The sequence below is a fragment of the Lichenostomus cassidix genome, chromosome 3 (genome assembly GCF_008360975.1).
Source record: "Lichenostomus cassidix isolate B80296 chromosome 3, HeHo_3.0, whole genome shotgun sequence".
Lineage (NCBI taxonomy): Eukaryota > Metazoa > Chordata > Aves > Passeriformes > Meliphagidae > Lichenostomus > Lichenostomus cassidix.
The window spans coordinates 46,934,742-46,959,487 of NC_139483.1; the positions used below are offsets into that span (position 1 = coordinate 46,934,742).

General features: G+C 35.4%; 1 protein-coding gene across 4 annotated transcripts in view; it reads right to left on the reverse strand.

The window, feature by feature from the left end:
• ADGB (androglobin) overlaps positions 1 to 24,746 on the reverse strand; it is a 101,838-nt gene that overhangs the window by 68,380 nt on the left and 8,712 nt on the right. For 3 of the 4 annotated variants that reach the window (XM_085055613.1, XM_085055611.1, XM_085055610.1), the window contains exons 2-9: positions 17,632 to 17,776; positions 14,573 to 14,665; positions 12,228 to 12,299; positions 10,745 to 10,933; positions 8,043 to 8,182; positions 6,721 to 6,807; positions 4,910 to 5,106; positions 1,743 to 1,865 (exon numbers count right to left, since the gene is read on the reverse strand). In XM_085055613.1, coding sequence (XP_084911739.1) covers positions 1,743 to 1,865; positions 4,910 to 5,106; positions 6,721 to 6,807; positions 8,043 to 8,182; positions 10,745 to 10,933; positions 12,228 to 12,299; positions 14,573 to 14,665; positions 17,632 to 17,776 — 1,046 coding nt within the window. The remainder of the gene's footprint in view (positions 1 to 1,742; positions 1,866 to 4,909; positions 5,107 to 6,720; positions 6,808 to 8,042; positions 8,183 to 10,744; positions 10,934 to 12,227; positions 12,300 to 14,572; positions 14,666 to 17,631; positions 17,777 to 24,746) is intronic. The other variant, XM_085055612.1, reaches the window with a different exon arrangement.

A 24,746-nucleotide genomic window follows, 5' to 3' on the forward strand; every position in this document is an offset into this window, starting at 1 on the left:
AAAAAAAGAAAAAAATTGTTGCTGCATTAAGCAAAGTCACTGTTATGAAATTCCCTAGAACAATGCAGGAACTTTTTACAACTACTGCCTCTGGAGTCTGACTTTGAACCAAGACCTAGTTTCAGATGTTATTTTATGCACAACAGTGGTTCTACTGTCCTGGGCCACTCTACAGACCATGTGTCTCACAAAGCCGGCAAGATTTCCCTATTTTGGCCACAATCTCACAACAAAAATGCATTGTAATTCCGTATTATTTCAAACTGCACTTTTTTTTTCCTTGCAGTCTCATAATCTTAAATTTGCTTTTCTACTGTAGTGATACCCACCTCTTACTCTTCTCCAAAAGCCTTTTCTGGTTCAAATGTAGAGTAAAATAGTTCTCTGACCATTGTACTTGAGTCCTGAATTAATAATCTTTCTAAATAACCTCTTCACAGGACACTAACTGTCTTTCAGAAAAGAGCATAAGCTGTGCTTTAAATGGCATGATAAAGAACTTAATATCATGTCATTTTTCACGTGGAAGCACTGCCTTTGTTTTTAATGCTCTTTCACTTACTTTGCACAATTTCTAGAATACATCTCTTGGATCCTTTTGCTTCACCTTTGCTTTATTTTCCCCATGACATGCTTGAGTACTAGTTAGTCACATTACTTATATCCACATGAAACACCTCATTTAATATTCCACACCTGCTGTCTTTAAAGCAAACTACATTCCTGCAATATATTTTAAAATTTACTGCTCTTTAACTCATTTAGTGGTATGTAAGGCAGAATTTAAATAAATATATTTGCTGATTAAAAAAAAACAACCTTGGTTTGCTGTAATATAAAATTATTTAAATCACTAATTTTAATCCGGATTCAAATCAAGAAGCAGGAACCCCATTTATGTAGTAAATTTCATTTTTACTTTGCAGTTATTTCTCTAAAGAAAGATGTTCTACCTATTCTCACCTGTTGATCTGCAACTGCAAATGATTCCAGTTAATAATTGTTTTTTGCTGACAGTCTCATGGAAATGCCACACGTATGCAAACATAAGCATAATGCAAACAAAAGCATATCAGCTTATTGTACCTTTGTGAAGATTTTTTATAGTTCATGCTAGTAAACATGAAATATCTTAATTGATTGATTAGTTGTCTGATTAGTACTTACTTGTGGTTTGTTTAAAATGTATTTTGCTGTTTTGGTTTTTTTAACATTAACTATAAATACACAAACCAAGAATTTACTTAATTTTTATACTAGTATGAATATATCAATACAAGAATTAAATTAATCAATATGTATTTCATGAACAAAGATTAAAAAAATTAAACATTTACATCATGGAGCAAATTCTAGTGAATACTTCTGCCTGCCCCCTGGCTCCCCTGACCTTCGACAAAAAAGCATTTCTGCTCTCTCCAATTGCAATTTACTGTATAAAGTGGATATTGAACAAATAAATTACAAAAGAGGAAGGGTTGTTGTTTTTTAAACACAGAAAAACTGTAAGACAGTTTATCACTAAAACAAAGTATTGCAATATACTCCTCTTAATCTATGTTACAGATTTTATTAGGTTAGAATGACTTCAGTTTGTCAGCTATAAAGAATTTCAATTGAAAGGAAAAAAAAAAGTAATTATAACCTCCCCCCAGTTAAGTTCAAAACCAAATTAAAGCAAAGCCCTTTGCTTTACATATAACTCCTGTCTGTGTTTTTAGCTTCAAAACAAGAGGACTTACGTTCAGCTAAGTCCTGAAGGGCTTGGGCTTTTGCTGCCTTAGCTGAAGACCGCTGCGCTACCTTGCTTTTTTCTTTTCCTCCTCCTTTTTTTTTCTTTCCTACCTTTTTCTGCTCTGCTTTATCTATTAAGCAAAATAAAGATTAAATATTTTTCCTTTTCAGATAAAAACTTTCAGTCATATCATCTCATACAGTGAAAAGGCTTTAATAAGATTTTAGATAAATTTTAAAAACAAGCAACCACAAAATCTTTGAAGTCAAGAGCTGAGATACAACAACTAATATAATTTAATTAAAAGAAATAAAAATAAAAAGTAGTTCTTAAGATGTAAATGCAGATTTACTGAGAAAAGTCAGGAATGCTTTGCTCCTACCTTTTAGTTAGTGCACAACTTCTAAGTCCTTACTACAATGTAATAAATTCCTGAATTTTTGGCAATGTGCCAAATATTCTTTTCATATCCTTGCTCTCATGCATCAGTAATTACAAAAAAAAGATTAACAGATTATGCATAGATTCTCAATAGACATGGAAGTAGAAAGTCTCCCACAGTCCAAACATTCTTTGAAGCCTTACAACTTAGACTACAGGAAAAAACTCCTCAATGAAAAAAACGTAAGATCATGGTTTGGGTTGGAAGGGACCTTAAAGATCGCCTATTTCCAACCCCCCTGCCGTGAGCACGGACACCTTCCACCAGATCAGGTTGCTCAAAGCACCATCCTGGCCTTGACCTTTCCAGCAACTGGGCAACCAGAACTTCTCTGGGCAATCTGCACCAGGGGCTCACTATCCTCATAGCAAGGAATTTCTTTCTAATATTCAATCTAAACCTGTCCTCTGTCAGTTTAAAGCCATTCACTCTTGTTCTATCACCACATGTCCTTGTAAAAAGTTCCTCTCCAGTTCTCTGGTAGGCCCTTTTATGTGTCCCCAAGGGTGTCCCCAAAGCCAGCTCTTCTCTAGGCTGGACAATCCCAACTCTCAGCCTGCCTTCATAGAAAAAGTTCTCCGCCCTTCTAGTCATCTTAGGGACCCTCCTCTGGACTTGTTCCAACAGCTCCACATCTTTCTTTTGCTGAGGACCCCAGAGCTGGATGCTGCACTCCAGAAGGGATTCAAGAGAAGAGTAGAGGAAGAGACTCACCTTCCTCATCCTGCTGGCCACACTGCTTTGGACGCAGCCTAGGATACAATTGTCTTTCTGAGCTGCAAGTGCACACTGTTGGCTCCTGTTCTTCTTCTCATCCACCAGATACCCCAAGTCCTTCGCCTTGGATTGTCCCTGTCCAGGTGCAGCACCTTGCACTTGGACTTTTTGAACCCCATTAGGTTCTCTTAAGCCCAATTCTCAAGTTTGTCCAGGTCCCTCTGGACAGCATTCCTTCCTTCCTTCCTTTGTATCAAATGCACCACACAGCTTCACAGAATCACAGAATGGTTCAGTTTGAAAGGGACTACAGTGGGTCATCTGGTCCAACCTCCCTGCTCCAGCAGGGTCATATTAAAGCACGTGGCACAGGATTGTATCCAGACAGTTCTTGAATATCCCCAGTTTAAAGCCATTCCCAGTGAGGGAGACTCCATAGCCTCTCTGGGCAATCTGTTCCACTGCTCAGTCACTCGAACAGTAAAGAAGTTCTTCCTCATGTTCAGGTGGAGCTTCCTGCGTATCAGTTTCTGCCCATTGCCTCTTGTGCTATTGCTCAGAACCATGGAGCAGAGCCTGGTTGCATCTTCTTGGAAGCCAACCTTTAGATACTTATACACATGGATGAGGTCCCTTCTCAGTCATCTCTTCTCAAAGCTGAACAGGCCCGGCTTCCTCAGCCTTTCCTCATAAGAGATGCTCCAGTTTCCCAATCATCTTCATTGCCCTCTGGTAGACCCACTCAGGAACTCCACATCTCTAATGTGCTGAAGAGCCCAGGACTGGACACAGCATTCCAGATGCAGACTGAGTAAACCTGATGTCAATGTTTTTCCTAATGTGTCCCAGGATTCCATATGCCTTCTTGGCAGGACCCCCAGGTCCTTATCTCTCATGGTGACATGGATGGCTTCATGTCATCCAAACATTATTTACAAACATCAACAGAGCATCTGAAAAAAGCTTTTAGCCTCAGAGTTGGAGATTACAGAGTGTCATGATACAATGGTTCCCTGATTCTTTGCCATTTCAGTGGCTAACACAACATTTAAGTCTTTGGCAGGATGAAATTCACTTAGTTTTCTGGGGAAAAATTTATAGCACCCTGTTGGATGAATGACAATGCTGTTCCCAGTGGCATGACCATTCTAAACTCTGAAATATCTACCACACTGATGGATGGATCAAAATTATAGCAGGATTTCCTAAGAAGAGAGAATACTAACTCAGCCAGGTAACTTCTAAGACTTTTATAACATTTTTGACATTGGAACATAGTATTTGGGATGCAAAGTGAGAAAGCCAGAGATTTTTCGAAAAATCTAGGAAGAAATAGAAATTTTAGCATATGATTTGTATGTTCCAAAGTCATGAGAAATGTTGTGAAATTGCACCCATGCCTTCAAGTTAAAAGCAGCAACAAAGAAAACTCAGTCTGAAATAAAAACAATGAAGAATAATATACTGGAACAAACAAATTTCTAAATCTAGTTTTTTTATTTAAATGTAAATAGGATTACCAGCTCTTGAAGAAAATTATTACCTATACCGATTAGCATAAAAGAGAAGTTGCAATAAATAACAATGCAGGTAGACGTTACAATGTATTTTTCAGAACTCTGTAGGTAATCACATTTTACAACATCCATTATGAAATGTATAATTTATTGATGGTCAGAGCAGTGTTGCCTTTGGAGAAAATGTAACCTCTCTGATTGTTATCTCTCTGCAAGGAACCAGTCTTTAGAGAAATTGCTGTGACATGGAGCTGAAAAAATCTCTGCCAGAAAGTAAACCTATTTTTATAAAATAAAAGACTAGTACTGCTTCTAATGACATTTATAGCTAAAACAAAAGTATTTTGAATTTACATCTTTGCAACATATTCAGTGAAACAACAAACCCTCAGAGCTCTATATGGCAATATATATAAAACATTCTAATTCAAAACCAGAGATGATGCTAACCTTACTTATGCTTGGCCTACAAAGATAACACTACCAAAAATTACAGACCTTTGCCAACATTATTGGCTGTTTCAGTTGTATCTGGCAGCTTATTCGTAGATGCTTCACTTTTGAACTCTGAGTCTTTGGTCTCTTCAAGTTTTGTTTCAGACTGAGTAATCTCAAGTTCTGGAGCCTTCTCTGGCAACTTGAATTCTGGCACAATCTCTTTCAAAAAGCCCCAAACTTTGTCCAAATATTCAGGCCTTTAAGACAGAACACAATGGTAGTGATACTTCCTATAAGAAAAGAAAGTATGCTTTTCTTTTAGACAGCACTATACCACAACTGACAGTACAACTTTGAAAAATTCTACTTGGTTATTTTAGTAGATAGAAAAAACTCTGTATCTCTGTATCAGAAATATTTGTTGAGACAGATTATGGAAAGACTCACCAAAAAAAAAAAAAAGAGATGGTGATTAGAGATTCATGTAAACAAAGCATCCTTTCTCAAGCTTTTAGTAGATACAAGTTGTGGCCAAGAAGCTTGCAGACCACTTTACAACTACACAGTATAATATCTTGATTCCAGTTCTGTATATTAAAAAGCTTCTCAAAGGTACTTCCAAACTGGGCTTTCCTAAATGCTCAGAAGAGATAGTTGCATGCCTCTTCCACTGATTCAAACCTGATACAACAGCTTTTTGATATAACAGTTTCAATCATGTCGGTTTTACACAGAAATTCAGTAATTCCAGAAATAATCTCAATCACTATAATGAATAAGTTTAATGGAAGCTAACTGCATTAAACCTTTTTTTTTTTTTTATAAAATAAGTGATTGTACAATGAGCTAAAATCATCTTATCCTAGTATTCCAAAGACTCTGTGGTATTCACATTTTCATATTCCGTATTATATTTGCACAAAGTGAATACTGGTTTTGCTGTTACAGTTGTAAAACTAACAACGTAAAGAAACAAAATTCAGGTTACTCAGATTTTTAACCCCATGAGCTACATACACACTACTGTAGGACACAAATATATCAAAAACCTAAACTGCAAGCATACCTTGAGACATAAAAATGACTCAAAAAAAAATAGAACAAAATAGTCTTTGACTGAAATTATTTAATATTGAAATATGGTTATAAATAAACAATTATATCTGAGTAAATTATATATAAACCAAAACTATTTGTTATCTACATATTCATTTGCATGTATATATCAAGAGGGAAAAAGATGTGATTCAAAAGAAAAAGTGTATATATTTAGTGTCTGTATCCTGGTTATTAATTTAGTAAAAAGAATGTCAAGCTGAAAAAATCAGAATGTCTTTCTTTAAAAATACAAAATGGACATAAACAGGAAACAAGAAAAAATATTCTTGTAGGTATTAAAGCACTTCTTTTGCTTAAAGCTAAAAGTCTATCAGCTATTACAGTTTAAAGGGTGAAACACCATACTAGCTGACATTGATAACTTCCAAATTCATGACATATACTTTCTATGGTGTATTCAGATATAAAGCCATTATTACTGGCAGATATTTTGTAACTGCATACTAAATGAAACATAGATTTCTCTGACCTTGTTTTCACCACACATTTTAATATAATTTAAATTAATTTTATAAAGAATAGACATCAGCATATGAAAAATTACTTTACAGTAAGACTGTGTGACCTACAAAGAAAAACACAAGGAAATTCCATTCCTCAAAGGTACATTTCCCAAATGCCTGAATTCTAAACCATTCACTTTCCAAAACTGATGGTAAAGGACTTTTAGGGCTCATCTTTATTTTTCATAATGCCTTATAGAATTACATATTAAACAATTAATATGTAAATTGTTTAATAAAAGAACTTACTGGAGAGGAATAACTTCTGGTATCCATCCAGTCAATGTATGTAGAACTGTAAATTCCTCCATCTCTCTTTTTGCATTTTCATGTATACTATTAGACAAAAGCAGACATTTTACAATTATAATGTTAACAACTACAGTAAACGCTGTAGTCTGCATTGCTTTCTGTAAAATTCAGACCATAAGCAAAATAGCCTGATGAAAAACAAGTCATTACTTGCAAGTTTAGGAGTTTTGAAACCACTGCTGACTACTCCCCTACAAAGTCAATGCCTTTGCATTAGGTCCATTATTTTAGTGTTTCCTCTGGTACAATGGCATCTTTTTCCAAACTGTTAGCAAGCATACTATATATCCTTGCGTACAGGTGTAGTGTTGGAGATGTGAGTTTGAAATCTCTTGCCCTAGAATCGGGTTATGATTCTACAACTTCTTAAGCAGCTTCTCTAACTCCCCAGTTATTCTGCTCCAGCTGGTTCTACTTCCACTCTACCACACCTCACTCTTTCAAACTGACACTCCACTACTCTCCAGAGAGGTTTCCTGAGAGGACCAAGGCTAAAGATGCCAGCACTTGAATGGCTAACCCTTGTGCTCTGGAGAAATGAAGTATTTCAATCACATTCCTGCAAACAGACTTTCCTAACAGGCAGCTCTAGGCAACTCCCTAGCCTGTGCAGACATTAGATTACACTTCTGACAAACACAACTTGATATGACCAGAACCGGGAAGCTTCACTACCCAGGTGAGTGTTTTGAATTATTTTCTCAAGCTTATTCATTTAAACTCTAGATGTTCATTGCTCAATTCATAGGAACCTGCAGCCATAATTGTCAATCACTGCATCACAGGCCACCTTCTACTATTCCATTCATTTCCAGGGAAGTAGATTGCTGAACACAACAGCACAAGTGTAGTAAAGGCATCAAAAGCAGCTCACAAAACTCTATTTTCAATACTGCTTGAGTCAATGCTGATCAAGACTGACAATTACAACTTCATTAAGATTTCATGGACACTTCCATTTGACAGAAAGCTACATGTGAAGTTTTAAGGAAAAATGTCAAATAAATAAAGCAAAGTACTCCAGTTTCTTTGCAAGTTTTCTGTGCATAAATTGACAAACACATCTAAAATGGAAACCATGCACCTTCTGCAGCTAAAGAGGATTTTGTTTCACTGATTTACAGTGTCAGATTTTGGAAGTGTATAACTGTTATTACAACATTTTTAGTAAAATATATTTCTCACGTATACTAAATCAACTTCTTGTTATTTCCATGTGACTTCACAAAACAAACCGAAAGTGAGATGACAAAACATACCTAGTATTTGCCAATTTAATGATACCTTTGGACAACAACATTGGCCAAAGTTCATTTTGGCAGGCTGTAGCTGGCAATAATAAATTATCCTCTTCATTGAAAGGCATAGTGTCATCTACAATGATCTTTCTCCAGCATCCCTGTGACAGGTGAAGGGGGAGGAAAGAAGTAAGAAAAAAATCAGTCTGTTAGGTGGAAAGTGAAGAGTATATAAGAGAATTTTTAATGCTTTCCCAAGAACTCAATTCTACTGTAATTTGATTTACATCACAGATGGCTTTAAAAGAAGTTCTCATATAATACATGAGAAGCACGAAAACAGTACACATAGCATTTTATTGCTGCTCTTAGTTATTTCAGAGATTAATCTAATTGCAGCTATTTCCAAATATATTTCATCTCATATGTGTAGTACATCATGTGCATGCATTCATTGCTGTTTCTTCAGCTGCCATGACAGATGCCTGAGAAATTATAATAATGATTTTTAAAAGGCTTAACTAAGATAGCTGCTTTATAAACGCCTCTTTAGGTCCCAGTCTGGAAAATACTTGAGATACAAGCCATCCCCCTTGCTTTCCAAAAACTCCCTGGGGACGCTGACTGCAGGTAGTGTCCTGGAAAGCATGATAGTATTTTATAGAGCACTATACAAAATGATCAAATGTAAAAATAAACAAACAAACAAATAAATAAATATATCTGTATTTTAGGATAAGAAAAAAACAGGTAGGACAAAGTACTGATACCTCCAATACCAGATATTTCACTAGTAAACTGAGCTAGTATTCCACAAAATAATCTTGTGTACCATTCTCCAAATAGAAGTATCTGTCCTAAGCATGAAGATATAACAGAGAATTGGTGGGCCAATAGCAAGTACTTCTGTTAATTCATCCACAAAATGATGAAGAGTGACCAAACCTCTAAAGTGATACCATCAGAGAGTGCAAAATTACTGTTCTCTGCTTGTAACTAAACTATGGATTCAAGCTGAAATGACAGCTGATTAACTCTCTGAGTTCTATAGATCTCAGAAGAAAACAAACTTAGGCCAGAGGGAAAAGATATTCAAAAAGCATAAATGAGGCTAATATTTTTTAGGATAAGAACGATTTTGTGACAACCAAAACAAAATATGCAAGACTTCCCAAATTTGAGAAGGACCTAGTCACTGAAATGATCACATATTCATCTCCTCTTTCAGTAATTGCCTAAGTTTCATAGGGAGAACTGCACAAGTTTGTAAGTAAAGGAAAAGAAATCAAAGAAATTTAAAAAATACATGGGACAGGTCTATGGATAGAAAAAGGTGAGGAAAAAAAACCCTACAGAAACAAATTCAATAAACCTTAGGAATGCAAACAGAAAGTAGAATGTGGGGTAGAATTCATATATTGTACCAATTACGTGAAAAATTGTTATCCACAGGTTTGATCTCTTGCACGACAACCCCTTCAGGACTCAAATGCAGAATATTAGTGAAACCAGTTCATTATACTCCCACCTTTCTCCCCCTTTAAATTTAATTTTCTACTTTCTCCTGTGAAATCTGTTTCTCCTCCTTCTCCACTAATATTTGTCTTTCCTCATTTGCACATTTTCTTTAATCCCTCAATATTTGACCCTCTTTATCCCTGTTTTTCTTTCTGTGAAAAACAGCTGTACAACAAGAGGAAAAGAAATTGAATAAACATAAAGGCCCAAACAAAAAACCCCACAAAAATGACAAAGAAAATAAAGCACCCTGGTAACTCTTGTAGGTGTTTTAAAATGTAGTCTTTTACCACATGAATACATAGTATCTGCAGCATGAAATTCACACACAGTATAATGTCCTCTGCTGAGGAACTTGGACAACACAATTTTTGTCTTCTCAAATTCAAGCAACTGATTGCCTATATGAATACAAGTTATTCCATATGTGGAGGCAGGAGCAAGGGATGAGAAAAGCACAGGCATGTAAATCTGGTAAGTGTCCCCCTTACAGGGAAAGTCACTTTCAACCTTTTGCTTCCAACTGACTGTGTCAAAAATATTTTCAAGTTTGCGTAACCGAAAGTTTAATAGGGTCAGTTATACATCTTAGTGTGTTGTGACATTTTCTGTTTCCAAAAGAGAAATGTAACCAGAATTACCCAAACAACATAGACAACTTTTACATCACTGATTATTTATTTGAGGTTCAATATGCAATTGAGTGCTCCCTGTTGACTGCCAAATGTGTTAAGAAGTTATTGTCTGTTATTTTTAGAAATTCTTGGGATATTTTAGTTTAACCAGTACATCTTCAGAATATGGTCCTCACACTGGAAGTCTCTAATTATCTTTAACTACACTTAGATACAAATAGCTCTGTAAAGTCAGCCAACTGAATTACTTAAACAATAAAAAAAATTCTTAAGGCTAGTACACCAGAGGTGTGGGCCACTTGTCTGACTCTACTAAACATTTGCATCAAACCTACAAAATTACCCAAAAAATTGATTTTTCAAGTAAAAAAATTTTTTATCAAGCTATAAATTGTACAAACATCACATTAAATATAAGAGGCGTTTTAATTAACAAGAATTAACAATTTGTCAATATTTCTACTCCTACAAATCTATGTGTTTTCAATAATAAAATATATGTCCCCTCACCACTAAAGTTTGTCATGCTAGCTGCATCATATTTATATATTGTTGGAAAAAACTACTCACCATCCAATAAAGTTTCAATACATACTTTCCAAATTTATTGTACAATGGCATGTGTTCATCGGTAGCTTTACATAAGGCATAAATGTGTTCCCATGGTTTCCAAAGAAGTGTGGCTGTTTCAGTAGCTAGGGAATTTCCATTATATATCCTCCACACAGCATAAATTTCACTTACAATCCATCTCATCAGCTAAAACAAGAGAAAATTAGAAAACTATTCTTTTCAAGTAACATCTTTCTGAAAAAAAAAAGTCAAGTTATATTATAATGACCAAGAATAAAACAGATCCTGTTGTAAATAAAAAAGTGACATAAAAATATGGCTATGGCTTAATGGAAAAATTAACTTCACTGTTACAACTTCTCTTAAAATCATTACATTATCTATCTACAATAACACAAGACTTCATGAAACTAAGTAAAGGAACAATGTAAATGAAGTTCTTCATCATTTAACAAAGACTAATAAGGAAATATGATTTTGAAATAAATTATGTTACAGGACTTGTGAGGTGTCACTTGTTTAATTGCTATTAAAAGACAGCTGCTAAAAATCATTATTGCCTTTAATACTCATTATTTATGCTCAGTAAAAAAATCCCTAAATTATTTAGTGATTTTTAAGATTTAATATAGCAGCTTGAACTAATCATGCTTAATGCACGTTTTTATAACACACAGATTTCTGATGTATGGCAGACTTTCACAAGTATTACCAAACTGTTACAATGATTTATACAAACTGGTATGAAAATAAGCTTTTACTACAAGAAACTCGCCCTAAAATTAATCAGTGGTTCTATGGATGGACATTGCAAGAAACTGGTCCTAAAATAAATTCGTGGTTTTGTGGACTTCTAAATTTACATGACCTTTTTTGTTGTGTTTCCTCCAGTATATCTCTGGTGCTAAATTTTGAATTTCCATTGAAGTAATGAATGAAATAGAAATTATTAAGTAATATTACATTCAGTAAGGCACTCAGATGCCTTGGTTCTACCTGGTTTATATTTTCTCACGATCTGCAGAAATTCAGTAAAAATTCCTTCAGCTTTGGAGAGATGGAAAAGATTGTCTGTGTCACAGACATTTGCATACACGAGTGGGCCCACTGGGATTTCAGGAAAGTTGAATGAAAAATATAAATACCTTCTAATATAGCCTTTATTTGCTCTTCTCTTCAGACAATATTATCCAGTAGTAATTACCTTAGTTCATAGACTGTACATATATTTAAAAAAGAAAAGTTTGGAAAATCTCTTACCATCATTGATTTTTCAAATTCTAAAAAAGGTAAACACTAATTATAAAAATTTATATAATTTCTTGCCACTTGATTCCTATCATTCTTCTTCCACTTAAAAAAATTGTCACAACCTATTTCTTCATGATAGGTATTTGGAGTGAAATTCAAATATTAAAGAGAGAAAAGAAAAATTATATATTTTTTTTTTTAAAAGGGACGTTAATGTATTTCCACCTACCTCACTACAAAATATGTGCTCATTCGCTGAAATAAGGTCAAATGAAGTTTCATCTTGAACTACCACAGGAGCCTAGCAAAAAGTACATTAGTTAGGTCCATAGCTAAATTATCTGATTAAAATTAAGTGAACATTAGTGTTTAACTGCAGTGATATGCAAATGTTAGAAATCTGAGAAACATTCATTACACATTTGCAAACTAGAAGCAATCAGTTTGCAAATCTTGTAGATGTTTTGGTATATCTTAATAAAACATTTTTAAAATGTAGATGTTCAGAAGTCTTAAAAAATAATAATTATTTTTACCAGGAGATATAAAGAGTATTGAATTAAATAATCACATAAGTAAACTGAGATGGCCTCAATTTCTTAAGATATTTGCAGTTCTGCATTTAATGTGTCATCATAACACAGTCTCATACTTCAATTTCCTTAGTCCCCCCCCAGGGTTCACAGGGATTTATTTCCTCATGATTAGTTAAATAGTGGTCTTGTCAGTATGAACTGCGATTTTATCAAACCTTTGGCTGCATTTCATAGATTTCATAGCTATTACCTGTTTATACAGCCCATTTCCTTTTTGTAAGCAGTTAAGTAATAACATGCTGGGATTGTAGTTTATTGAACTATAAGTATCTCTCATCACATACTGGTTTTCATTGCTTGATTCTTTGCTTACCACACTAAATATGCTTATTTATGCTTTCTTTTATAGTTACAAATATATCAGGTAACAATGTGTATTATTCTTAACAGCCTTTCATCACTTGACATTTACATTAATTTTTATATAAAATTTCTGGTAATCATTGCTTCTTGATTCAAAATACATATTGGACCAAAAGAAGTATCAAAGTTTTAATCAGGTCCTAAAGAAAACAAGTGCTTTCTTCATAGTACTCTAGAGATAGATTTTAAAAGCTATCTTTAATACAAATACATGTTTCCATGGCTTTCTGGGCTGCCAGCTCTCTCGCACTTATCTTTCAGATACCTCCACTCAGTTTATGCTTTTTGGCAGCATTTCCTTTCCAATCTTTTGGTCATGTCAATTACTCCTCTGACTTCCCTCTCTCCTTCCTCCATTAAAAATTAAACTTAGACCTGTTTAGTGTGTAGTTAATAAAAAATGGAACTGACAAGCTGACAAAAGGAAAACTGACAAGCCTGAAAAAGTTAGAAGGGTGGTTCAAGTGCTTTAAAACTTCAATATTTCATCTGAAGCATAACACCTAAAAGCTTAGGTTAGTAACAGTATCAGAACTATAGCTTTTGAAATGGGAGGCTGCTCTTTTTCTTTGCAAATAATTTTAAAAATAAACTGAATAACAGCTATGCATAATTTTAAAATGCCATGGTTACCTTACAGACAAGTACTGTCAAAGACATGGATATGTACTCTATGCAGCCCAGAGAAATATGATAGTTGAAATGAAAAAAAGTACTGTAGTTCTGGTAAAGTTAGTTCATGGTTTCATAATAAATATTTCTTTCAGACATCTACTCAAAGGAAGCATCAGTGGGAACATATAATAATTTTTCTGCCATGACAGTAATTCTTGAATGAGAAAAACAGAACATGAAGAAAAACAGAAAGGCATCTCTCTTCCAGTTGCCTACCAAATGAACATGGGAGTCAAAAAGTGAAGCAGATGTGGGAGGATACACTACCATGATGCTTTGCACCAGGAAGTGCTGGTCTGTGGTGATCTCAATTCATTAATAAAGCCTCTCAGATTCTGTATCTTATCACTGAGAATGCTATTATTACAGCTAACTAAATAGAAAGGGGTTAGTATAGGTAACCTTATATCCTTTCAGACACTGGGAAACCCATGTTGTGTGGCATCAAGCAGGCCTCTGATTCATCTATGCAGCATTCTGTGCAGTTCCCATCCCTTTTGGTATTGTTGAGCTATGATATGATTTGAGTTACGACAGGATATTCTTACAAGAAGACAACTCTGCTCATCATTTCTGCTGTAAAATGAAAGGATGTTGACAGGAGAAGTTGCTGCTGTGGTTTCATAAAGTCAAGGAGATGCAGGTGATGTAATTGGCAGTAAGAAGCAGGAGCCACTTTCAGGCTCCTCTGTTACCATCAGCTGTGTGAGCTTAGCCAGTGCCCAGGGTTTCCAGCCCCAGAGCCCAGCTGTGTGTGCAGCACAGGTCAGCTGTCACATGGGTCACTGACCCCTGGTGTACACTGCTCTCTGGGACAGGATTGACTGTGTGTGGTCGAGTGGCTTTTACCTGTTGAACTAATTTCCTCTGCTAATTTCACTCTACTTTTCACAAGCTAGGCAAGTAGTATTTTTTCATCATGACCTTGCTTGTTTCTTACCTGTTTTGTTAAAAACTCTTGTGGACGTTTCCATGAATGCACTTTTAAGGATGCTGGCAACCTTATTTTCCCTTCAGGATCATCAAATCCAGGCTACATAAAATATGCAGGAACAAAAATGGATCACTTTTATTAATTAGAGTATTTTATCTTCCATGAGTTTTAAAATAATATATTGTTCACAGGATAATTCACTTAAGGAGCAAAATAGCCTAAAAAATAACCAATAGTATCCACAACTGAACTAAAAGAGCCAAAAGCCCAAAATGAAGATGCAGCACAAAAGCTACCTATACTGTCCAAATAACTTCATGTGATTTGCACTTTCTAAGAGGTCCATATGAAATGATTTTTTTTCTTTTCCCATATTCAGAAAGATCTCCAGAAAAAGCTTAAGTTTTCAAGTCAGGTACTCTTCTACCAAGTCATTCCTATGTCCTTGTTCTAACTCACTTATTTCTATAGCTTTTTAAATTGAAGGCTAAAATTAAATATCTAAAGCGATATTTAGACACACAGAAAGCTTGCTCCATGCATTTAACGCTGCCATAGTAGCCAAAGAGAACTATAATTATGCAGCATGAATTAGCCCAATTAAGAGAGAACCTCATACAGTTTTCAGACTTGCATTTCTGAAGTAATACTTTTCATCCATGTACACAGAAGGCAAAAGGATAGTTGACATCTGTTTACTTGCTAGCACAATGCCTCTGATGCAGGTTGTGCTGAGAAATGAATCATTTACATGGTTAATGCCCTTTATTTGTGCCTGGATTTTAAACAGCTTTAGGCATGTTTTATATTTGTGTATGTTTCACAGTCTATGATGCACTCTATCTTCTACAGACCAAACAAGAGAAAGAGCTGCTGGGAAGGAAAAGCTATGATAATTTGAGTACTTACTGATTAAAGGAAGGCAAACCAAAATACATCACAAAAGCATGAAAACCAAACACAAACCAAAGACTCTCAAATAATATTTTCCCCACATTTTTTATTTACTTGTTTTATTGTGTAAGTTCCTTCAACATATCCATCTGCAACAAGCTATATCAGTAACTGAAGGAAAAATGATAAGTTGGGTGGGAGGGGAGGAGTATTTTAGGGGCTTTTGGACTTTTCTTTTCTGAAAGCTTAAAGAAAGCCTTAGAGCCTGAACCATACAAAACTGTATTAACAGAGTTTATATTCTGCTTTCAGAGACATCCAATCCTGACTTCATGGAGTAACAGGAAAGTTTAGCTCTTAAACACTAAATAAACCAAAGGAGGCAAATGGAATGACACAACACTACGCAAAGAAATACAAAAAAAACCACCAGACCTGGAAAGATACACCTTTCTTTAGCTTACTAGTGCAAAAAATACTTTGAAGAAGAATATTGTAGGTTTACCTAAACGTGGCTGAAAAAAATCAAGTTTAGTATTTTTTTTTATTTAAGGTGGCCATAAGAGACAAGTGCCAAGTCTCAGGGGTTCGTGTTCTAAGGACAGGAGTCTCAACCACAAGTTCTACAGGAAGGACGTGGAAGAAACAGGAACAAGAGACAAAGACAAGGTCACCTGCACAGTCTCAGCAACACAGTGCACTGCTCTAAGAGAGGGCATTGTGTAGGGGTGCTTGGTAAAAGACCTTCAGTGTTACAAGGAAGGAAATGATTTCAGATTGATTTCTTTTCCCACACAAGAAAACAGGACTGTTTATATTCATGTTTGAAGTGTACTCAAAGGTCCTGGATGCCATTACTATTTTTTTTTTTAACTGAAATAGCCTGCATGATGTTGAATTATGGCTACTGGCTTGGATCGAAAGAGACCACATTACTAAATACTTTAGATCTGTAAATTCATCTGCTGTGACTGATATACAATTCCTTTAAACATGTAAAAGGAGCCATGTTTCACACAAATTATAGCTGAAGAACTGAAGAGTCCAGTAAACATCTCATAATGCCTCTTGTGCTAAAAAAGAAGAAAGGTTTTCAGGTACAGGTCATTTTTAAATTTATGTATCATAATAATGTCTGGCAGACCTAACAAATTAGTGCTCAATAAATGTTGAGTACAGCTCAAAGGTACCCAGTGTGGTAATGGGACAGAAGAAGGACACAGAGGAAAATTATTTACTTGACAAGTTAATGGCAGTATTTGGTACAGAACGTATACCTTCTCTCGAAACAGTACTTTGGCCCCACAGGAGTATAACATATTTAACCTTGGGATAAGCAAAAAATAGTCTAGAAAAATATACAGAAGCATAAACATAGTACACAAGGACATTCAGAAGAAACATATGAATATATGCAGAATTTGCATATAAAATAGATGATAAAGCATGGTATTTAATGCATTTTAAATTTCAATTTAAAATGCTGAGTTTAGGAAATTCTTTAAGAAATAAATGTACTACTACTCTGCATAAAAGACACATACATCCTGCAATTATAACCAGTTTGAAGGAGTAAAAATCCATGAGAATTTTAATTCATTCCAAAGTTCAAAAACAGGAATTTTTCTGCATCTGGCAGGTGCTTACTTTCTACAAAATGACAGTATTCCCTCAAATCATTCTCTACATACCACAACTGCAGACAGTGTCTCATATATCCAAAAACTGCAATGTACAAAAGAAAAGACTTCAACATCCATTTTTGCTATAATAAAGATAGATGCATCAAACCTTTTGAGTCCACTGAAGCTGCAGTGCCCTGAGAAGAGCATGCTCTGATATCCTACAACAGTTCAGCTGTTCTCACATCCCCAGTTTTAGTTACATTATAAAAATATATTTAGGGGTTGTATTTTTTTTAAACCATTAATGTACATACATTAATGCTCACAGGTAAGGTAACAGTTCATTTTAAAAGCAGCAAATAAACAATGCACAATACTTCTGGTTTATTACTGTAGTTTAGTAGGGAACTACTTAAACATATTGAAAATATATGATTGAAAATTAATATATTTATCAGTAACTCATTATTTTTAAGTTGTGAAATATACTCTATTAAACACAAGTACAAAAAATGAAGTAGAAATAATATGTGTCACACAACTTACTGCAATTTGACCTTTTCCAGGTTTTTCTTTTCCAGCTTTTCCACCATCCCATTTTTCTGCATTGATATCTGCATCATTCCATTCTGGCCAAATATGAAATCTTCTCTTCTCATGTGAAGTACCTACATGGGAAGATGTATGTGCCCTAGGAAACACCCAGCAGCATGAATAAAAATGAACAGCATATTAAACAAGGGTAGTAGAAAGATTTTCTCTTATAAAATATTCCTTTTTTAACATACTGTAATAGAAATTTTAGTGTCTTTAACTAGGATGACTTTTTTGTCACTAAGATAAGCAAACCTATAGATGTGCTTGACGGTGTTATTAAGTATGAACTAACAAAATATTTACTGCATTTATGCAAGGAATTCTGCTGAAGTAAATGGGATAGCTGAAGCACAAAAGCAGAATTGAGGAGTTTCTTCTCTCTTCTTTTCCTCTGCTTCAAGCCACACGGTTCTCATCCCTCTCCTGTGCCAGTCCTAGCATTCATCACTCAGTTCAACTCACCCATCTGAAGGCTTTCTTCCCTTTTTTCTGACTTATTTTCTCAAAATAAGCAAAAGGCGCTTGCCATGGCTAAAAGATGTCTGGGGGAAAAGGCCTCTAATTTCTAGGCACCTGAGAGCTGCTAGACCACCCAGTGCTGTCTCCAGGTAGTTATTTTCTCTCTTGTGCTACCAGCTCTCTCACTACCTTCTTCTAGGATTTCACAATTCCAGCAAAAATTTTGCTGAGACTGAAGGGGTTTCCACAAGACTAATACACAATGTATTCACAGCCACAAACTAGCACTGGTGCACCAGTGCACTTCATCTTTCCAGCGCATACAAAGATATGAAAAACTGAATTAGCTGGCATATTCATTCTTTGTTCATATGTAAGTGCAACAAAATGTGTAACTACATTCTAAAGTTAAACACAGACTACTTAAATGAGTAATCTAACTAGGGAAAATGGTGTGTAGCAAGTGACACCTGAAAATACTATTAAGCCGATCACCCAGAAGATGGAAGCAGTGACAAGTCATCTGGGAGAACAGAGGCATTGCTCAAGTGTAGAGCAATGAAACTACAAAAGCAAAAGTTCAGCTGGAGTAGAAATAATCAAAAGATGTTAAGGATAAGGAAAAAGCTTCCATTGGCAGCAAAACACAAATAAGGAAGTGAATGTCTGCTGCTCAGTGGGGTGGGGAACAACTTAGTGACAAAGAACATGGGAAAAGCCAAGGTAGTCAAGGTCCTTTTGTGTCTTGGGTTTTGTTGGCAAATTTGGCTCTCAGGCCTCCCAGTCCAAGAGTCCATTTACAGAGTCTGTGGGAGTGAAGCACTATCTACAGTAGAGGAAGGAGCTGGGCAGAACATAACCCAACTGGGCACACACATCTCCATGGGACTTGCTGGGATGTGAGCAAAGGTACTGAGGGAGTTGACTGGAGTCTGATTTGGATCTTGGTAACTACAGTGCTTAGAGACACTTTAAACTCAAAAATCCCCCCATGGATGTAAGCAACCCAATGTATATTGGTTCTGCTTGAGTAGGAGTTTGACTAAATGGCTCCCAGAGGCACCATTCAATCAATGTTTTTCTATAATTCCATAATACTTTAGTTTTGGCAACAGTAAGGACAAAGACATGGGTAAAAAAAAAAGATTTTTCACTGTCTAGACATTAACTACACTCATCCACACTACCAGTAACTCTTAATGGAAGACAGCTGTTAAACTTCAATACCATCTGTGCCTTCTGCTGTGCAAAAACCACCCAAACATAGCTTCTACTTATCTAACTGGAAGGAAGATATATTCTGTAGAGTGATGCTTTGATTTATTTTTTCATCTTTGTCACCTCAGTCATCTGCAAATTGACTCTATTACGTTTGATCTTACATTAATGGTATAATATTTTCTCCAGTGTTTTCTTGAAGACTCAAATGATGCTTCATTCTCTATTCAATAATATTTAACAAGCAAAACCCTGAAGTGTTTATCAATTTCTCTGGATTATCATGAATGTCTGTACCATTTCCACTTGTTTCAAAGAATCTGTTGCATCTGTGCTAACCACTTGCATGAAGAACAATGAAAAACAAAGTGCTGGCTGTATCAACAGATTCAACATTTGTGATATTTTGAAACCTGAACACTTCTAACACTGATTTAGTTACAACTCCTTGCAATTTCTTACATATAGTAAAAAAATTATAAGTTAAAATTCTCATTTTTAATACTTTTTTCTTACTTCAGATGACATATGAAGGCATATGTAGCAATTTTAAATACTTAAGGACTATTCCTAACTTTTTTGTATAATTTTTTTCTACTTCTAAATCTGCATTTTCTCTTTTAAATATTTGTAGAGAAGAATGGAAATTTCACTTACTGATAACAATAATAAAGGTTCTCTGATGCCATTCATAAAGAAAATTAATGATAATTGCCATAATTCATAGAACCATAAAATGGTCTGGGTTGGAAGGGACCTTAGAGATCATCTAGTTTCACCCCTCCTGCCATTAGCAGGGATACCTTCCACTAGACCATGTTACTCAGAGCCCCTCCTCATTTCTTGCTATAGATTTCTGAGTGCTTTGGGACAATAATGGAATAATAACAAAGCATAATTTTAAAATGCAACAATGAGATACGGAAGACTTACTCAGCTTACTATCACTCTAAGACAGAAAATTTCTTTCCACCACACTCTGACTTAACAGAATACCCTCATCATTAACGATGTGGAAGACATGGAAACAATGCTACCTATGACTGAGATACCTAAACTAAGTTGTGGAAGTCTAGTGCTACTGCATATCAAAAAGGATAATTCAATCAGACCTGGAAAATTCACACATAGCTGCAATTTAGTTGGTCTCAAAATATAAGTAAGAAATAGTAATAAATGAGAAAAGACAGCTGAATTAATTAAAATATTGTATTTGAGTAATGCCATTAAGAAGTTCCTCTATTACAAGAATTGAATAATATAACTGTGAGAATTCTTTGACATGAACTATAAGACACAAGGACAGTGCAAATTACTGGTATTTTATGCTCAGGCTGGATGGCTTCATTGTGCAACAGTAATTTAAAAACCAACTTACTGGCAGACTTATTTTTAATCCTGTGCTAAACCTTAACAAAGAAAAAGGAAGAATAAATTGCCAAATGAAATACCATGAAGTTGGCACTAATTCACCTCTGACCCTTCAAGCAGCTTCTCCAAGAATACTGGTATAATTGATACAGTGCCAACAGGGGAAATAGGGATGGCTGGATAGACAGGCACAACAGGCAAAATGCAGATGGATTGCAATCTAAGTTTTCCAGAGATTTCAGATTTCATGGAGAGACAGCAGACAAGCCCACAAGGTACTGGAAGTGTGTGTTTTCAAGTTAAATATAGTCTTTTAGCCTACAGACATACAAACTACCACACCTGTAAGCAAGATCTTGTCAACTTGGTCAGTGGAGGAGCCTAGGAAGCAGGGAAACAAATACTTTCTTCCTAAAATAGATCAATCTACCTTTAAATTATCCATGACCATTCCTTACAGAGGAAACACAGCAACACTGAGGGGAGTCTTCTCAAGAATTACAGAAAGGTTAGCAGTTATTTTTAGAACAGCATGGCTACTCCAACCTTCCTTTCCCAGTACTCAAGTCATTCTGGATCATCAGACAATAATAACTTCATGACACCATGAAGGTTTTTTTAGAATTCAGGAAGACACCAAGAGGCAGTAAAAAAAAATATCCCTTTCTGTGGACTGTTTGAACAGTTAGAAAAAAACACTTTCTGTCCTCAGTAAAAGCTTTTATATTAGGAAAAAGAGGGCAGAGAACAGATAGTTCAACTTTTTCTCCTTATCTGCCCTGCAGGGAAGCTGCTTAAGTATTTCTTTAATCTCGTCCAACCTCAAAGACAAAAGGGTCCTTTGAATACCTTATTTATAGCAGAAAGTTCTTTTAAACTATAATCACTGAAATGATTTTTAAAAAATATCATCTGAATATCTTAGAAACCCAGAGCAGAAACCATGGTAACACTCAAGTTCATAATCTCTAAAGGATATGAGAAAGTTTGGCCAAGTATCAGTAACTCTGTGGCAAAGATATTTGCTCTATTTCTTCATACCTAGTGCCATTCTTCAGAAGAGGAACAAACAGCATGAGTCACAATCAGACAATTTAATAAGCAGCTAATAAGGCAATACAGTTTTCTCATTATTAGCATAGTCAGCAGCAATTACAAAAGAAAAGCAAAACATGAATGACTTGTTTACAATACCTAGCCATTAATCTTATCTTGGATACTAGAGTCAAAACTTACAGGATTCTCTGCAGAAGCAAAATAGTCTAGTCTATGTGCTCAGAGCTCTCACGTTTGGGGAGACTCAAGCAATGGATGCAGTTCAGGTATGATGAGCAAAACAAATAATTGTAAAGCATGTTCACAAAAACCAACTATGTTTTAACCATAGTTGCTTGCAAAGCCTATGTCAATAGGTTTTATTGCCATTTCACCTTTGTGTACTGGGGTAGGACTTTATCCTCAAAAAGCACAGAGTGCTTTCTATGTGAAGCAAGATCAAACTGTGGAAAATCAAAGATGATAGAAAGAAAAGATGAACACCAAGTGATTATTCTTTATAGACATATTATTTTTAAATGTGTCTGAAATTTAATCACTGCTTTCAAGTGTGACATTCTCATTTCTAAACATAGCTGATGTCCTTTTAGGTGTCAGACAAACTACTAATAGACCTCAGTAACTTGTCAAGAGCGAGCCTATTTCGAAGACAGACACATTTGCTAACAAAGATGGTCACCTAGGCTCACATTTAGCTTTGCCAGCCAGAAGTGCATGTATTTTCTTATTTTTGCTTGCCTTCATATTGATGGAAACCAAGTTGTTCCCTCTTGGTTTGCTTTCCAGATTCTAGCAGGTGGAAGAAAAATCCTGTATGTCACATCCCTTGTGCAAATTGTATATAGGAGTGTGCCTTGGACATTAGTTGAAAGAAAAATTAATGGAAAATAGTGGTCTAGAAGCATTGTAGATTTTAAAACCTTTTTTTTTCTTTGTTCTCCTTGTTTTCAGCTTAATTCCATTTGTTGCCCTATAAACACTCTCTGAATTTTTTGTCCTTGTAATTTTACAATTCCAGCTAAAATTAAGTATTTTTTGCTGTTTTGCTCCACTTAACCCAACTCAACCTTTTTGCTATATAAAAACTTGAAGTCAGAAATTGAATATAAAACACAGAATCGAGTAATAGCATTGTACCATGTGTTAGGCAAAAAAAATGAAGATGCTTTCAAAAAACTAGTGACAGATTGATAAGCAAGTCAATATTTAATATAGATCACAACTGATTTGTTTTATCTTATGTGACTAAATCTATATAAAGCAAAAAAAAATTTTTTTCATGTTTTTTGGAGGAATTCCTGTAAAATTCAGCCTTCATGCTCACAGAAAGCTCATGTACAATGTTAGGATTTTGCACTTCTTTTATCCTTCTATTTTTGCATTCCAGGAAGAGTATTTTTTATTGCACAAACTATCATTTGTAAACTGCTCAAAGACAGAAGTAAAATCAGGTGATGCTACATACTTGAGAAACAGTAATACAGATGTGCTGCTTTCAAATGGTAACCTAAGTCAAGACCCTGTAGCCTGTGAGAGCAATGCCAGAAAACTCAGCTTACCACTTTCAGTGCTGAGAGACAGCTACAGTGAAAATTCTCTGCTCCTGATTCTGTGGAGCCAAAGATCTGCTATAAAAAAGCTTTGAATATGGAATGGAGAAAAAAAATACTATTTCAGTTATTTGAAAAACCTTCTTCACAGTGGAAGGTATCAGATTGCCCTGAGTTCATTCATTTGACAGCCTTTCACATTCTACCACACTGGAGGTCACTTAGGCCTTTAGGAGACATCCTTCAAATTTTATTTTTCTTAATTACATTTTCAAGAGTGGAACATTGAAAATTAATTGCAAGAGATGCCTGCCAAGGCAGAAACACTATAATATCTAGGTCTTAAATGAGAACTTGTAACCTGCAGAAACAAAAGTAGTCTACAGAGGTGGGTTTTATATCCAGTTTTACAGGTGGAAATATTATATACCAAGATAATGTCATAGCAAGAGCCTGGAAAGAGGAGTGTTTTTTCTGGTGACTTTCACGTGCCAATCTCAGCCAAAAAAAGTGATCTCTGATTCTTCCAAGATGGTTATGGCTGAGTCTGAGTTGTGCTCTAGGTGGGATTGTGAGCTGATCCAAATCCTTTCAGGTTAACTGGTTTCAAAAGGCAGCAGTGACAGGCCAAGTGAACACTGCTATAGCCAACAAGGGGTTCAAGCTGCATCTTGCAATTTTCTAACAAGTCACACATTTGAAAGCAAGTAACAGCTACATCCAATTTGCAGACCAAGTTTCTGTCTGATCACTGTGCTCTTCTTCCAACTAGCAGCAAATAAATAGGGGTTATAAAGTTATAAGCTGACCTTAGATTCAGCTGCAAGAATGCTGAGAAGATTGCAGCATCTCTTTTGGCACTAAAATTGATACTTGATATTCAAGTATATCTGAATATGAACTGCGCTTTGCTCCTTTCTTTGGCAATGCTTCTTTGTTGGCTTCTGTAAAACCCTCTTGTGCATTCTGTATGGCACCTGAACAATTAACCAAGAGCTAAAAGTCTCTGCATGGCAGAGGATGCCAGTAGTTCTGTGGATTTAGGACAACTCATTTTAAAAGCACTTTGCATGCATTGTTAAGAAAACCAGGAAATCCCATGTCTTCCGTGGTGGTTACAGAGAGTTCACAGAAGATAAAGACCATTCTGCTTAAATAGGTGAATAATCCCCGGAAAACAGAGTCTCCAGCATGATACTTTAAGAATGCTTTCTAGTTTCAAAGCACAATTATAAGTATTTTTCTTTAGACAGCATTTTTTCTACTATGCAGTTCTGCTGAAAGCTCCTTTTCTCCATGACAATGTTCATTGCACTGTTCATCGTAATAGAAGTCAAAACTCCTCTTGCACAGTCAGACTGTACAGTTTCCAGCCAAGGGCTCATGGAGTGTTCGCCTGCAAGATCCTCT